The 17147-nt window shown below is 35.0% G+C and overlaps 1 protein-coding gene across 1 annotated transcript in view; it reads left to right on the top strand.

The window, feature by feature from the left end:
* Positions 1–17147, top strand: part of lama5 (laminin, alpha 5) — a 176182-nt gene that overhangs the window by 92011 nt on the left and 67024 nt on the right. Inside the window, 13 exon segments of the mRNA XM_056448715.1 lie at positions 1068–1206; positions 5495–5637; positions 7711–7814; positions 7912–8065; positions 8246–8409; positions 10055–10163; positions 10268–10365; positions 11147–11339; positions 12488–12614; positions 12916–13055; positions 13140–13255; positions 14796–15007; positions 15086–15287. Of these exon segments, the coding sequence (XP_056304690.1) occupies positions 1068–1206; positions 5495–5637; positions 7711–7814; positions 7912–8065; positions 8246–8409; positions 10055–10163; positions 10268–10365; positions 11147–11339; positions 12488–12614; positions 12916–13055; positions 13140–13255; positions 14796–15007; positions 15086–15287 (1901 nt within the window).

The following is a 17147-nucleotide window of genomic DNA, read 5'->3' as shown; positions in this document are numbered from 1 at the left end:
AGCAGTATTACATATTATGTAGCACACAACATTAAGCAATGTTTAAGCAATTGAACATTATCCAATTATTTATAATTACATCAAACAAATGGAAATGGAGGATAACAAGCGTAATAATTGCTATTATTATATATTGTATTATACAGAAATGTTTATTAAATTAACTTTTTTTTGTGAATGTCTCACAGTTACTTTCTTTTTGTAATCTTAATATGATGATCAAACAGCAACAGCTTTCCGTTTTTGGTGGTGAATCCACAATAGGCATGGGCCGGTATAACATTCTGACGGTATGATAACTTTGGATAAAAATATCATGGTTGCACAGTATCACGGTGTTGTGATTATTGCTTTAAAATAGATATTTTTTAAAAACAACACATTTTTCTCCTTTGAACAAAATATATTCAAAATTACAAATATTTTGGATTTAAATTATAAATTAAAATGAAACATTGACTTCTGCTATCTTAATTTTTCCAAAAACACAAATTTATTTACTATTTAAAATGGCATCTTTGGATGGAGATACTGTTGTCCTTAAAAAAAAAGTAAATAAAAAAATCTTACACATACTTTGGGAACGGTATTACAGAAAATTTTGACTTTCCCAAACTGCGATATACCTTAAAAATGGTTATCGTCCCATGCCTATTCCACAAAACAGAAATGAAAATATATTTGACATAATTTTACAGAAGGTGTGAATACTTATTAAAATTTTAATAATAATATTGATAGTTGGTTATTACAGAGTTAAAAGTAGATTTTATTGTGATTATGTGAAAATGAATGAGATGTTGATACGTGTGTGTGTGCTGTTGAAAATGCCACTGAGATGTAGCGTTGTGTGCTGTGTGTCTGCGATGCGCTCTGGCTTTGGCTTGGCTTAGGGTTTTGATCAGGGGTTTGGAGAACTGCTGCTGCTGCTTGCATTTGATTGGCTGCTGTGCTGTGCTGTAGTGCTGGATGGTGGCGGTTTGCAGAATCAGCTTTGCATTTGTCTCTTTTCTCTTGTGTGTATGTGTGTGTATGTCTCTGCCGTGGGCCACTCTGTCGCTCTCTAGCCTCGGGTTCTGGTGGAGGTGGTGGTTGGCTCTCCAGACCTGTTTCATGTGGTCTTGCACTATGTGAACCGCGGGGGTGTGGACGTGACAGGACGGGTCTCTGTGGTTGAGGATGGCAGACACGTCCTGTGTGGGAACTGTAAGTTTGAATGATCTGCTTTTTCTCCATCTTCCTCCTGACTCGCATCCTCTTCTCTCTCTGTGCTGATTAACTTGCTATCCTCCTTAGCGTTCTCACAATACTGGAATTTCTAGCTTCGATGTGACAACTTTAAACATTTGGATACACGATAGCATTTTAATGCCACGTACTGTGCATTGATACATTGAAACCATTGACAATATTTCTGCATGTTTCATTTTTATTCACTTGCCAGTCTTAAAACCCAAAGAATCGTTACTACTGGTCCTCTCAGGTCAGATTTTCAGATTTTTCATTTCCCATTTTGCCGTTTTAGACATTCAAATAAATTAAGCCATGTAGCACTCAAAAATCTTCCCAATTCTTAATTTTAATTTTAGTACCAGAGAAGCAACTACTAGCCTAACTTATTTAAAGTATTATTTAGTGAACATTACGAGAGCGGTCAGTAGTGAGCAAATAAGCAAATTATAACAAATAAATTCAAAATAAAGGAACAAATATACAGATGAAAACAAAGTCAGTATTTTGTGACTGCTATCAGTGCTAATGTCTCCCTTAACTGTTTACTTTCATTTTATACTATGTTTTAAAGACGGGTGTTTTCACATTATTGGATATACTCCTATCAAATTATTAATTGCAATTTGTACATAATATATATGTGTGTACAATGTATATTTGTGTATATATGTATAACTACACACAAACACTGCACATAAAACACCAAAATATACAAATGTATATATATATATATATATATATATATATATATATATATACAGCAGTTCTGTGATTCTCGAATCTGATTGGCTGATAGCCGTGAGATATTAATGATATTAAAGTTGTGAGATATTAGAGATATTAAATCTCTGTTTTTGTATTTTGTAGTGCTGTATTTATACCATAGTGATATGGTAGTGTTTGCTTTGCTTTGGCTTTTTCGGGGTTATTTATTGTGATCTCACCGATTGCAGCAGAGAAATACTGGGAAATCTCTGTAGACTGATGGCATTTCATTTTGTTCAGTCTTATAATCTCAAAATGTGAACAAAATCACCTGTTTTGTCATCATTTTAGACATTACGCTATAGAATCATTCAAATACTAGCTCTAAAGTGATGTTTGTGAAGTAGCAACGACTTCTGCTGTTCAGGGGTGCGTTTCCCAAACAACCACGTAATTACATATTCTATTCTAAAACATAAAATCACTTACAAAAGCTAACACATACTCTAATCTCATATATAAATCACACAAATAAATAATGAGTCTTTTTATTAAGAAATGAAATTTAATATTTATTATTTCTTTGAAAATTAAAAAATCCTACTTTAATAATAATATTAATAATATTAATGATGATGACGACTATTATTATTTTTATTATCATTATTATTATTATTCTTATTATTATTAAGTAGGATAATGCTTATTAATTTTTTTATTTTTTGAAAAGTCTACTTTTACTATTTGACACATGCAAACTACTGCAAAAATGTTCTAACCAACAGGCCCATGTCATATACAGTACAGATACTCAATAAATAACCTACTATAAATTAAAAGCATTAACGTACGCTTTTATTTTTGTTTTCACAAGCTTTGGAGACGTGACATAAATTCCGCTTTTAAATGATAGGTCACCTACATCTTTCGTCATGAGGCTGTGTTCAAAATGACATCAATGTTTTCAAAGGGCACTGCGAAGGGACTGCAATTGTAAACATGAAGATTGCTAAAACTGAACTGTAAAAATACTTTGAAAGCAAATTACACCTACGAGAGATGACTTTGATGCATTTTTATTTTTAATCATTCCAAGTTTAAATGTTGGAATGTTCTAAATGAATAGGGCATAGGGGGGATAACTGGGAATAGAACACAGCCAGGAACTATGTTTCTAACTACAGCTCCAAAGATGTAGTTGCAAGTGCAGAAGTTTGCGATGCAGTTTGCGAATGTTCGTTGGAATGATGGATTTGGGAAACACCAAACCAATGAACTATGTTTGTAACGACACAACTTGTGACCTTAGTTGGCTAATGATGGTTTTGGGAAACGCACCTCTGACCGTAAGCTGCAGATATGTATGAACGGCGGAAGAAAGTAGTTCTTCTTACAAAAGGGTTTTTGAGTCTCTCCGTGTTTGATCTTATTTTTATATACATGATTATGCCGTCAAACTGTTGTACAAACGCAATATCACACTCGTAGTAGTGCGATATGGCTGTATATCGTCAATGGTGGGACACTAAGGCACTTGGCCTGCGACTTCGAGGCAGCGCATGCTTCCCTCCAGTGCCGATATAAAGCCATATCGCACTGCTGCTCATGTGATATTGCTCATATATATATAAACAAATATTTTATACAATATAGTCATGCACGAAAATATACACAGTACGCACAGTACACAGATTTTCAGAAGTTTTTATGTTTGTATGCTGTGTATTGGAAAGTAAAAAGAAAATAAAACATTATTTATAGAAATGACTAAAACTGGACTTGAATTGATTTTCAGAAATCATGTTTTTACTTTGAGTATTGACCAGTACAATTACAACAAAAACTGTTCATCTGTTTTTGCAAATGAACTGAGGACTAAGGTTTGCTCACTGGCAAAAAGAGATGCACAAACAGTATTAAGCCTCTATAAACTCAGTTTTACTGAGCAATGTAAAACTGTGGAACAACGTTAGATTGTGGTGGTCCGTAACACCATAACAAACATCATTAAGCACCCTAAATGAGATTGTCGCTGAGCTTATTCATTGTATTGTTTCAAATATTTCATTATCAATCAGTATTGAAAGCAACACTCTTCTCTTCACACACTTTCCTTCTCCCCACGGTACAAGCTACATCTCAGATGACATGAGCGTTTAGCCAGAGCTCAGGTCTTTAACACAAAAACCCCTCCTCTCCTCTGTCTCCCTCTCTGCTCTTCTTCTTGTTTTCCTTGTCCTTCACCTTAGAAAACAGTTAGAATGATGGTGCACATGCGTGAGGCCGACGTGTATCTCACGCGCTTCATCCTCAGATATGTAAACACGCGGTCGGCCGTGTCGAACGGTAAAATCACAGCCTATCAGAGCAGCCGAAGAGGTATGTCTGGCAGTTCAATCTGCTGAACTGTCACTGCTTGCTTTTGTGCAATATTGTGATTAAGCTGTTTTATTTGAGGTTTTTTAATGTAAAATTTCAGACAATAAATATTTTGATTATTTACTCATGTTTGAAATCACGCTTTTGTTCATGAACCCCAATGAAGAGGTTTAGAAGCATGTTCTGTGTGCTCATTTCCATATGATATAAACCTTGAAATTTGGTCATAAGTGATGACAAATATCATTAGATTTTATTTTATTTTATTTTATTTTATTTTTTATTTTTTTCATTAAAAATTTTGATGAAATATTTAAATATTTAGATAAATATTTTATTTTATTTAGATAAGACAGAATACAAAAAAATAACTACTTGCATCTCAGTATGTAAAAATATAATTTAAAATATTTTTTTTCTTTAAAAAGGGTTATTTCAAGTATACATATATACTGTACTATAAACTTTGAGTAATGTAAACAAGCTACAGAATGATAGAGGATATATTTTTGTATATTTTGTTCTGATTCTGATAATTTAATTATTTTAAGCTTTTTTGTCATTTGTTTGGAGCTTGATCAGCTTTCAGCAACAGTGTGAACCTATAGTTTCATGAAAAAAGTTGAATTTAATGTGAAGCTGTTTGAGATTTCATCTGTACTTATACTTTTATTTTATGGATCAGAGCAGGTTGGTGATTCTGTAAAATTAGTTTTAGTATTGCTCAAAAAGATAAGAGTTCAGAACTGCTTTTACATTTAAATGAAGCATTCTTTTACAGCAGTTAAAACCTTGGTTATTAGGACTTTTAATCAATATTTAAGCAGTTAAATGATTAAATATGGTTTATTACATATTGTGTGTGGTTTCTCAAAAGCAGCGAATCAGCCTTTTTCCATAATCTGTGTTAAATCCGTCTGTGTTATCCAAAAGTTGTACCAATGTGTACCTCAATATGCAGGTGTAGGCTCTTCATTTCTTTTAATTAAATCTATATTCATTGAACCAAATCAAAAATCGAAAACAGAATCAAGAATTTTACTGAATCAAAATGAGAGCTATTGGTCTTGTTTAATAAATAATAAATATGTAACTAACTTTTTCTTAAGTTTAGTTGCTCATAATCTTTTATTGTCTGCATCCTCAAAAATCAGAATTTCACCTTTTGTTTTTGCAGGCTCTGAACAGTCCAAACAGATTGTCTTTGCCCCCAGTTCAGAACCAACGTTCGTGAACGTGCCTCAAAACAGCTTTGTGGAGCCATTCGTCTTAAACCCGGGAACCTGGACTGTTATCATTGAAGCGGAAGGGATTTTGCTGGTAAAACCTCTTTTGAATATTCTCTCTTGGATCAGGGAAATCTTTAGCTGCATATTACTTGAGAAGTTAAGACGTTTACTTATTTAGGATCTCTCAAATCTTTTTACAAGACCAAGAATCCTCTTTTAGACTACATCAAAGGCTTGTCCTGTTCAGTTGATCTCAGGTCTAATACACAAAAAATTACTCCATAGAGGGACTTTTTTTATTGGTTTAATCTTATTTTCCATCTACAGTTGAGGTCAGATTTATCAGCCCCCCTGTTTATTTTTTCCCCCAATTTCTGTTTAATGGAGAGAAGCTTTTTTCAACACATTTCTAAACATAATAGTTTTAATAACTCATTTCTAATAACTGATTTATTTGATCTTTGCCATGATGACAGTAAATAATATTTGACTAGATATTTTTCGAGACACATCTATACAGCTTAAAGTGACATTTAAAGGCTTAACTAGGTTAATTAGGTTAACTGGGCAGGTTAGGGTAATTAGGCAAGTTATTGAATAACAATGGTTTGTTCTGTAGACTATCGAAACAAAATATAGCTGAAAGAGGCTAATAATTTTATACCTTAAATAATTTTAGACCTTAAATTGGGTTTCAAAAAAATTAAAAACTGCTTTTATTCTAGCCGAAATAAAACAAAGAAGACTTTCTCCAGAAGAAAAAATATTATAAGACATACTGTGAAAATTTCCTTGCTCTGTTTAAAATTATTTAGGAAATATTTAAACAAGGGAAAAAAAATCAAATAGGGGCTAATAATTCTCACTTCAACTGTATTTTTTAAATTAGTTTTTCCAATTTAATTGTAACCTATTTTAATTAGTTAATTTATTTTTATTTATTTTCTCGTTCATCTGAGGATATTTTTTCATGAGATAGTCAGAAGGTATGATTGAATTTACAGTGATGCGAAAAGTGTTTGACCCCGAACTGATTTCTTTCATTTAGCATGTTTGTCACACTTTAATGTTTCAGATCATCAAACAAATTTAAATATTAGTCAATGATAACACAAGTAAACACATCGTGCAGTTTTTGGTCACACTTTATTTTGATGGTCCGTTTGTTTATTTTAAGTTACATTGCATCTACATGCCAACTAATTCTCATTAGATTATAAATAGACTGTTAGGTTGGGGTTAGGGTTAGGGTAAGTTGATATGTTCTTGCAAAGTTTTTGCCAGTTAAATGTCTGTTGAAGGAGCAGTATCAACAGATATTAAGCAGACAGTCTACTAATACTCAAATGGACCATCAAAATAAAGTGTTACCCAGTTTTTAAATGAAGGTTTTTGTTATTAAGGGAAAACAAAATCTAAAACTACAAAGCCCTGTGTGAAAAACATAACTTCAAAACTGTACATGGTAAAAAAGGGTGTTTACATTACCATTGACACATTTAACCAAAGTATGTTAGACTTTTTATTAAGAACCAAAAGAATCATATCAGTGTGTTAAAAATGGGCATTCGATGTCACCCTTAACATTGCTAGTTAATCTTACTTTTTCAATCAGCATACTAGAGTCATTTTAACTTGATCATGTGACACTTTTTAATTACTTTTTCTGTATTTCTGAGCAAATAAATGTACTATTGGTGAGCATAAGAGACTTCTTTTCAAATTAATTTCACAATCTTACAGAACCTAAACTTCTGAAAAAGTGTTTTTTTTTAAACATAACTTCAAAACTGCATGTGTTTACTTGTGTTATCTTTGACTAATACTTAAGTTCATTTGATGATCTGAAAAGTGTGACAAACATGCCAAAAAATAAGAAATCGGTAAGGGGGCAAACACTTTTTCACACCACCATAATTTGTAATTCCTCAGTTATTTTCCATTGCATATACAGTATTATGATGTACAGTTTTATATGAAAGTAAGAGCAGGTTTAAACTAAGACAGTCTGTAAATTTTTAGTCTGCACTGTATACAACAATGTATGGGATTGTTAATTACCAATAAATAATAAGGGGGGGGGGGGGGGGGGGGGAATGCTCTTTTCAATAATAATGCATGAAGAAACGCTAAACACAGTCTCTGTGTTGCTCTCTTTCTGCAGGACTATCTGGTCCTGTTGCCCAGTGCATATTACGAGGCTCCTATCCTGCAGCTTCAAGTGACTGAGCCCTGTTCATACAGTCACACACAGGACCCCAATCAGAAGTCAGTAGAAAAGCAGCTTTTTTATGTGTACATTTGTCCTGTGTCTGTTTGTTGAATGCACTGGAGACTGGAGTAATCTGTTGTTTGTTGTGTTCAGCTGTCTGCAGTACATGTATTTGTCTCTGGATGAGTTCCCGTCCATCTCCAGCAATGATGCCAGCTGCAGGTCTGACAATCACCTGCCCAGACCCTGCCACACTGAAAAGATCACGCCTCGCCATCCCAGCATGGCCATCTGCAGCGGCAATGATGTGAGCATGTGCACACATGATGAAACAATGCGGTCAAATGTAGAGAGAGTAAGCAATTTCTCAAATACACTGAAGTTTAGGGTCAGCCTAGTTTGGTTTTGAGTGAATGTTTTTTTGTTCGTCAGTGATTAAGAGTGTGCATGCATTTGGGTTGAAAACATACAATATAAATGTGTTCAGATGAGCGTTTGGCTCCGTGGTCGAGTTCCTGTTCCTGGAGAGTATGTGTTGGTGGTTGAATATGCCAGTGAAGATCAAGCCCCTCAAAACCTCACAGTGTCTGTCAGCTCAGCAGGTGAATCCACTCATCAGGAGCATATAACACTGCTCCACTGCAAATACAGGTGGGTTTCTTTTGCTGACGTTGTTGTGGAAAAAAGATTCTGGTCTGCAAAATATTCTAAGTCTCTAAGTCTAAGATCTCCAAAGTCTTTAGGCAAAGCAGTTTATTTTTACAGCATCAGTAACAACAGAGACAGGTCGTTCGAGTGTCTCCCGAATATAGGCTTGCACACAGTTTAAATACATTTCTGTGTCTTAATACTCCACCCAAGGTTACACATTACACACCTCCATCAGCTTCTCCTAAATCTCTCAGGTGTCCGCCACCAATAGAATCTCAAGGTCTTTCAGGGGCCTATCCCATATCCAATTAAGGTCTTTCCTTCCTATTTCAAAAGTGATGACTCAGCCATAAAACAATGCTCAACAATATATCTTGTTCGCTGTCAACTGTAAGTTCAGCTGAAGTTCACGGGTACTCATATTTTTTAGAAGTCATTACAAATGAGTGTGGGTGCTCGTGCAGGTGTGCCTTATCATGAGTTACAGAACAGAATGCAGGTGTCCTTATGGCCTTGCTTCCATAAATCTACCCTTATTGTGACATTAATGCTGCTCTTCTAATTTATCTTCTCATCTCTGACTGTGTTTACACAGGGTGACTTTTTTTTTTTTACCAAAACACACATACCTGATAATAATGCCACAGGTATGGTAATAATACAATAGATAATAATAACAAAAATACTGAAATCACTCAAATAAGCATATAAATGAGAATAATACATTCATCAGAAATTCATCAAGACACAATGAATTCTCCATCAACGTGAGCCTTTTCTCTTTGACTTTGTGCTTTTGTACTTCAGGTGTTCACTTGCAGCTTTTAATCAGAGTTATATTATGTACTTGTGTGTTTTTAGGGTCTGTTTTTTTTAACTGTTATGAAGTTTTTTTGTTTGTTGTTTTTTTTGCATTAAGAGTCATGTATTTAACACTCTTTTTGACAGTTGAATTGAACTGCTGTTGATACCGCACTTTTAAGGTGAAACCCTGCAAGCAAAACACAGTTTATTTATGCACTTGTGTATTATGAGATTTTGGCTTTTCATAGAAATAAAATATCCACAAATTTCTTTTGTCGCACTTCACCAATTTGTGTCAGTAGATTTCGATTACAAAATAAATTTTTAAAAGGGCCTTTTCCTCAAAATCAGTTTTTCTCCTCCTTCGCTGAGCCATTAATCTCCTCTTCAGCAGCTTTATACATACCAAACTTCACAGTTTTATTCATATCAGCATTCTCAAGGTTTTTATGAAGGGATTTTTTTATGTAGATTGTTTGATTACATTTTATTCTGTGTGTTTTTGACAGTATTTTTTGAATAAATTAAATTGATCAAAAGTGATTAAAAATCTTCTCTAGAAAATTCTAATATCTAAAAAAAAATCCACAAAACCTTTTATCCCTTGTTCAAATGTTTGTGCTTGAAATGTATGCAGATTAGTGCATATTTCATAAAATATTGCCTCATTTGCATACTTATAACATTTTAGAAACCTAATCACGTGTGAGAGTAATTACGTATTTAAGTAATTGCGTGTTCGGATGCCCATGCTCCATTTGTTGGCTCAATATGTCTCTTTGTGGTATTTATTTCAAATTTTTCTCTGATAGATTGTGTATATATTTCTCTCTCTTTGTAGTTTTCTGTGCCGTTCAGTGTCTGTTGATGACATGAAGCGTGTGGCCCTCTTCACTGTCTCCGCGAATGCTGAAATCCAGCTCATTGCTGAAAGAAGCAGCTTCTTCCTTGTAAGAGAGCATTTTTCTGCTTGAATTCACCATAATATCTGCAGGTATTTGTGTTCACTGTAAACATGCCATTTACGAGTGTGTGTGTATGATTTCCTATCCAGCACAAAGTGTTCCTCATCCCTCGTGCTCAGTTCACCATGGAGTATCTGAAGCCCAGAGTTCACTGCATCAGCACTCATGGCCACTTCGCTCCAGACAGGTGAATAACACGTTCATCCTGGGATTCTAAAAAAGATTCTGTCAAGTTGGTTTGCTTGTAGCGTTGTGCGCTTTTAAAGGGAAGCACTTGTTCTGTACAGTTTATTATATTTTTATAGTTTATTTTATTTGTAATTGTCCAACTTCTACAGCTAAACAGATGTTATTTAAACACATTATTAGTGCTGAAAATAAAAATAAAAGTTTGTTTTGATTTAATAAATGTGTGTGTGTGTTATATATGTTTATTATGTAAATGTATATAGAAACAAAACTATACGAAATAATTTAGTTGCAAGGATATTAAAATGTATATATAATTTGTCTCATATACATGTATATTTAATATCTAAATATAAATAAACATTTTCTCAAATATATGCATGCATTTATATATATATATATATATATAATAAATATGCACAGTACACACACTTTACACACACTTAAATTATGTCAAAACAAACTTATTTCGGATGCAAATAATCATGATTAATTTTTGCCCAGCACAACTTATAATTAAACTTTAATAAACATAATAAACATTTAATTTCATTTTATTTCATTTATTTTATTTTATTTATTTATTATTATTATTATTATTATTTTGTTTTTATACATTTTTATTTGCTTTGTTTTGATTCATTTTCTGCAAACTTTGACCTTTCTGACAACTACATGTAATTGTTTTGCTGCAGTTTTTAGATTTTGATTCATCTGTCTATGCTGCCTATTTATGTACTGTTACTATTACATATCAACATATTTCATATTATGTTCAGCGGCTCCTGCATCCCGTCCCGTTTCCAGAATCCTCCTCAGTCTTTGGTCCTGAAAGAGGGTCAGGCTTCTTCTGTCGCAGAGCCGATTCTGGCTTCAGCCCCTGACCCATCTCTGTATGCAGACCAACCTATGACCTCCACACCACCGACTGCAGCAGATAATACTGAACACGTGCTTCTGGACACTAGTCAGGTAGACACTGGAACACTTTTTTAATAAAAAATAATATAATGACAAATAAAAACAACAATAATAATAATACAATTAATGATGATAATAATAATAATAATAATAATAATAATAAAATTAATGACAGATACAAAACTATCTACAAAATATATTATTATTATAATTGCAGAAATGTTATCTGTTTCTGCACTTAAAAATTTTCATAATACTTAATACTTTCTTTTTTTTAAATGCTGTGTTTTGTTTTTTGTACCTGCAGCTGTTACTTCTGTTAAATTGTATTCTGTTAAACTATTTCCCACATCTGTTTAGCCATGTCTTGTAGTTTGTCCTTTAATTATACACTCACTGGCCACTTTATTAGGTACACTTTACTAGTACCGGGTTGGACCCGCTTTTACCTTCAGAACTGCCTTAATCCTTTGTGGCATAGATTCAACAAGGTACTGGAAAAATTCCTCAGAGATTTTGGTCCATATTGACATGATAGCATCATGCTGCTGCTGCAGATTTGTCGGCTGCACATCCATGATGCAAATCTCCCATTCCACCACATCCCAAAGGTGCTCTATTGGATTGATATCTGGTGACTGTGGAAGCCATTTGAGTATAGTGAACTCATTGTCATGTTCAAGAAACCAGAGATGATTCACACTTTGTGACATTATCATTTGGTGCGTTATCCTGCTGGAAGTAGCCATCAGAAGATGGGTACACTGTGGTCATAACGGGATGAACATGGTCAGCAACAATACTTACTGTAGGTAGGCTGTGGTGTTGACAGAACTGCCGCTCACTGGATATTTTCTCTTTTTCGGACCATTCTCTGTAAACCCTAAAGATGGTTGTGCGTGAAAATCCCAGTAGATCAGCAGTTTTTGAAGTACTCAGACCAGCCCGTCTGGCACCAACAGCCATGCCACGTTCAAAGTCAATTAAATCACCTTTCTTCCCCATTCTGATGCTCAGTTTGAACTGCAGCAGATCAGCTTGACCATGTCTACATGCCTAAATGCATTGAGTTGCTGCCATGTGATTGGCTGATTAGAAATTTACTTTAATGAGCAGTTGGACAGGTGTACCTAATAAAGTGTATTTGAATGCTAATAAAAAAGCAGGTGTGTGAGTCATTGATCTGCTTGATTTTCCAGAACGCTGTGGTGTATTCAACACGTGTTCATGCTCTGGGTCGTTATGTGTTCATCCTGCATTACCATCAGCCCCTGCATCCAACGTACAACGTCCAGGTCTACATCAACGGAGGACGCATATGGCAGGGTGAACAAACACATTTAAACACCTTCTGTTTTAACCCTGTAAATGCTTTATTTTTTTTAAAACCAAAACCGCCAGCAGTAGTTGTAAACCTAAAAAAAATATTACCTATGCTCATGACTACTGTTTGGATATGATTAAAAAACAGATTAAGTCATTGTATTATGTTACTGTCTTTACAAAGTAGTTACAGGAGTCAGATTATGCTGAGTTGACCCTGAATGAAGCACGTAGTCATGATATCAATCAGACTCTCATTTGAAAAACAGCCAGTTCTAGTGTTTAAGGTCGCTTTTTATTTCAGGCAATGTCAACGCATCCTTTTGTCCTCACGGTTATGGCTGTCGCAGTGTTGTTATGTCAGAGAATCAGATCATCCTGGATGTGACAGATCATGAGGTGATCTTGACGCTGCGTGTGCCTGACAGGAAGACACTGTGGCTGGTGAGCGAGTTCGTGGGGTTCGTTTAGGTGATATGGATTCTTTGTTCAGCATTGAAAATAACTTGTTTTGCGCTTGTGTTTTAGGACTATGTGCTGGTGGTGCCAGAGGGCAGTTACAGCTCCAGCTTTCTGTCCGAGGAGCTGCTGGATAAATCCTACGATTTCATCAGCAACTGTGGACAAAACAGCTTTTACATTAAGTATGTTATTCAGTGTGGAAAGTGCACAATTGGATATATGTAAGGGCGCACCATAAATGTTTGAAATGGTTGTAAATGAGAATAGTCCATAAGCAAATGAATGGTGGATATTAAAATTCTATATCCATATTAATGCAGAAATCTGAATTAAAAGTGCTAAATTACTTAAACTAAGGCTGAAACAAAAAATGCAGCTAGATAGAAAAAATAACAATTACATTAATATAACATAAATTACACTCTAAATCCTACAATAACAAGTTATAAAAATGTAATCATTAGGTCATCATTAACAAATCATCATTTCACATTATGAAAAATACAGGCGACATGGTGGCGCAGTAGGTAGTGCTGTCGCCTCATAGCAAGAAGGTCGCTGGTTCGAGCCTCGGCTGGGTCAGTTGGCGTTTCTGTGTGGAGTTTGCATGTTCTCCCCGCAGACGCTTGGGTTTGCTCTGGTTTCCCCCACAGTCCAAAGACGTGGTACAGGTGAATTGGGTAGGCTAAATTGTCCGTAGTGAATGAGTGTGCATAAGTGTGTATAGATGCTTCCCAGAGATGGGTTGCAGCTGGGCATCCGCTGCGTAAAACACATGCTGGATAAGTTGGAGGTTCATTCTGCTGTGTTGACCCCAGATTAATAAAGGGACTAAGCCGAAAAGAAAATGAATGAATGAATGAAAAATACATATTTGTTGTAACTGTATATTGTAATTAAAGGGCCATGATACCCCCCTCATTTGGTTCAAGTCTACCTCAGAACAAAAAAAAAAAAAGCATCATAATGGACGTGGAGCTCTGTGAGTACAGGTAGGAGTGACCATGGCTGGCAGAACAAGGGAAAAAAGAGGCGAGTGAACAACTGTTGTCAGTTGGCCCTCAAAATGAGACACAAACCATGAGGAGACCCATGATTTCATAATTTACAAAGTTAAAATGCAAAGAAATAAACAGTAATTTAATGCCCTGCAACATTTGTTGTTCGTAATTTCATATACACAAAACCATAATTTGTTATATTATCATAAAGATAATCGTGTTTATATAAACATTATAAATCCCCCAAAATTATTTCAAACCCAGAAGATAAAATTAGCTGACAAAAGCTCAAAATTATCCAGTTTTCCCCACAATTAAAGCTGACAGGTGCTAACATCATCTTAACTGATGCTCAACACACACAAATCTGTTAAAATTAAAAAAAAAAAAAAGCACTTCAGGGTGTCTTGAACCTTGAATAGTAGTAAAGTAATAATTGTAATTAAAATAAAATAAAATGATCGGTTCAAATGTAAATTTCTTTAAATTTCATTTAAACTGTTGTTGTTTTTTAGTTTGATTTATTAATTAAAATGTGAACAGAAAGGGAAAAACAAATATGCAGAAACATCTTATTCAAATAATTGGTGGAGAAAAACATTATCTTGTCTGACAGTATTAAATATGGTTTACATATACCATTCATACATGTAATATAATATGTGTAATACATTTTAATGCTCTTCATCCTAACATCACATCTTACATTCTCTCCTGTCAGCCCCTCCTCATCGTCTGCATTCTGCCTGAGCTCTGCCGTGTCTCTGTCTTCCTTCTTCAATAACGGCGCTGTGCCATGCGGCTGTCATGAAGTGGGTGCCGAAAGCGACACCTGCGAGTCTTTCGGTGGACAGTGCAGGTGCAAACCCAATGTGATTGGCCGAGACTGTTCCCAGTGTGCCACAGGATACTACGGCTTCCCCAACTGCAGACGTGAGTGTCTCCAAACACACTTTGATATAAGGGATCGACGGACCGATGAGTGAAATTGTTTCCTCATTCTCTCTTCAGCATGTAACTGTGGTTCGCGTCTGTGTGAGCCTGTGACGGGTGAATGTATCTGTCCACCCCGGACCCTCCAGCCGGACTGTGTGACCTGTGAGCCTCAAACATTCGGCTGCCATCCTCTGGTGGGCTGTGAGATGTGTAACTGCTCCAGGCCTGGAGTCACGTCAATGGACATCAGCTGTGACACAAACAATGGGCAGTGCAGGTACTGTACAGTAGTGCACAAACTCATGGGGTTGACTTCCTTTTAAATTACACATAAAAATCAAAACTGACATTTTGGCTGTCTCAATTTCAAAAACGCAGAGAATGGACTTGCGTTCTTGTGGAGACGTTCTTGCTAGGTCACCTGGGAAGACCGCGAGACCAGAGAATGTGAGAAATGAGAATGCTGCGTTTTTAACAGGAAATTATTTAAACATTACAGCATTTATACATCGATGTATTGTTTTTCCCCTTTTCAATATAAATATAACATGTACAAAAACCTTACAAATATTCTTTGCACAATACAAATAAAACATATTTTAATACCAATTGCAGCAAATTAACACCCTTAATGTGTTTATGCCTTTATTAAGATTTTCATGTGAGTGTTTACTTTTACCGTCTCATTTAGAAAACTCCTGAGATAAATAAGTTTTATCTCCGAACTTTAATAATAAATCTAAAAAAATTCTGCACTTCCAACCTCCTTTATTCAGCTGCAATGACTTCTGGGACTTCTCGAGCGAAGCATCAAGAACGCATCCGGGAACTTTTATGTGTCCTCCGTTAATATGGTCTTGAGTTTTGGAACTGAAATTTCCGGTTTATGATGACGTTACAAGAGAACACAAGGATGCAAGAACGCTGAAGAACGCATATTAAGAAACAGTTATTGATTTTGTTATCTCAGAAAATGAAAGTCCTGTTTGTTTTCAGCTAAATTTTTCAAATTACGTCTGCCTTGGGTATTGGGCATGGCTAATATTCTCAACCACACCCTCCAACTGTCAGTTTTGACAACAAACAGAAATGGCGAGGAGGAGGTGTCTGTTCCCAATCTTTCAGAATAAAATGCCTACTTTACTACATCCAATCAGCTTGCAGTAGAAAAAAACAAGCCACGGCCACTGTTTTCTCATTTAATATTGCATTTTTTATGAAACTGCGTCACAATATGAAAAACAAAATGGCCAGTTCATGCAAACCTTAAAGGAATGCATTAATTCAACATTTAATTTGTTTTATATCTACATAGAATATATGAGGCTTAGGTAAATTCAAACAATCTCCAGAAATGATTTATTTTGGCTAGAAGGAGTAAGTAAGCTATTCTTATGCCACCTAAGTAACCCATTTTGCTCCTGAATTGTGTTGTGGACAATATATCGGCGAAATTAAAATTGTACTCACAAAACGGACTGACAGAGATGTATTTAGAGTTGTATTTTTGAAGCTTTAACATATGGGAAAACACAGGCAGGAATTAATATCAACCTCTGCATAAACAGCTAAAAGGTATTGCTGTTCTTTAGATTCAGAAAAGTGGCAGTAAGAGCTGCGTGATATGACATGATGCATAAACATGCATTAAACACTTATATTTAGCAGTCTACATGTGTTTGTTGCCTCATTACATATGCAACAAATTCCACAATATACACTACTTACAATATTTAAACTAACAAAAGATATAGTTAAACAGACCTGATAGCTCTTAGGGGGGGCTAAATAAATTTAGAATCGGTCTTTCTGACAACGAGCTGTGGTGACTTGAGATTCATACCTGGTTGCATTATCTGAGAGCTTTTTTCAAAATAAAAGTCTCACATCCATAGAAAGTTTAATATAAGCTTAGATAGACTTAAAAATAAAGAGGAAAATAATCATTGTTATAATCATTGTTGTAATCTCATTAGGAAAGCCTGTGGCCAATCAAATATTAATGATCCCATGTGCATCATAACATAATATTTTAGTGGTATGTAATGTCTGATTTTATTGGGAAATTACTTTTATCAAGAAGTCAAGGGGAACTAATGAAACAGCATAAGAATTTTTTTTTCCCTAGATGATTAGG

This window comes from Danio aesculapii, chromosome 23 (assembly GCF_903798145.1).
Source record: "Danio aesculapii chromosome 23, fDanAes4.1, whole genome shotgun sequence".
NCBI lineage: Eukaryota > Metazoa > Chordata > Actinopteri > Cypriniformes > Danionidae > Danio > Danio aesculapii.
Note: the sequence above shows the minus strand (reverse complement) of the source record. Positions and strands in the feature narration are given on the sequence as shown.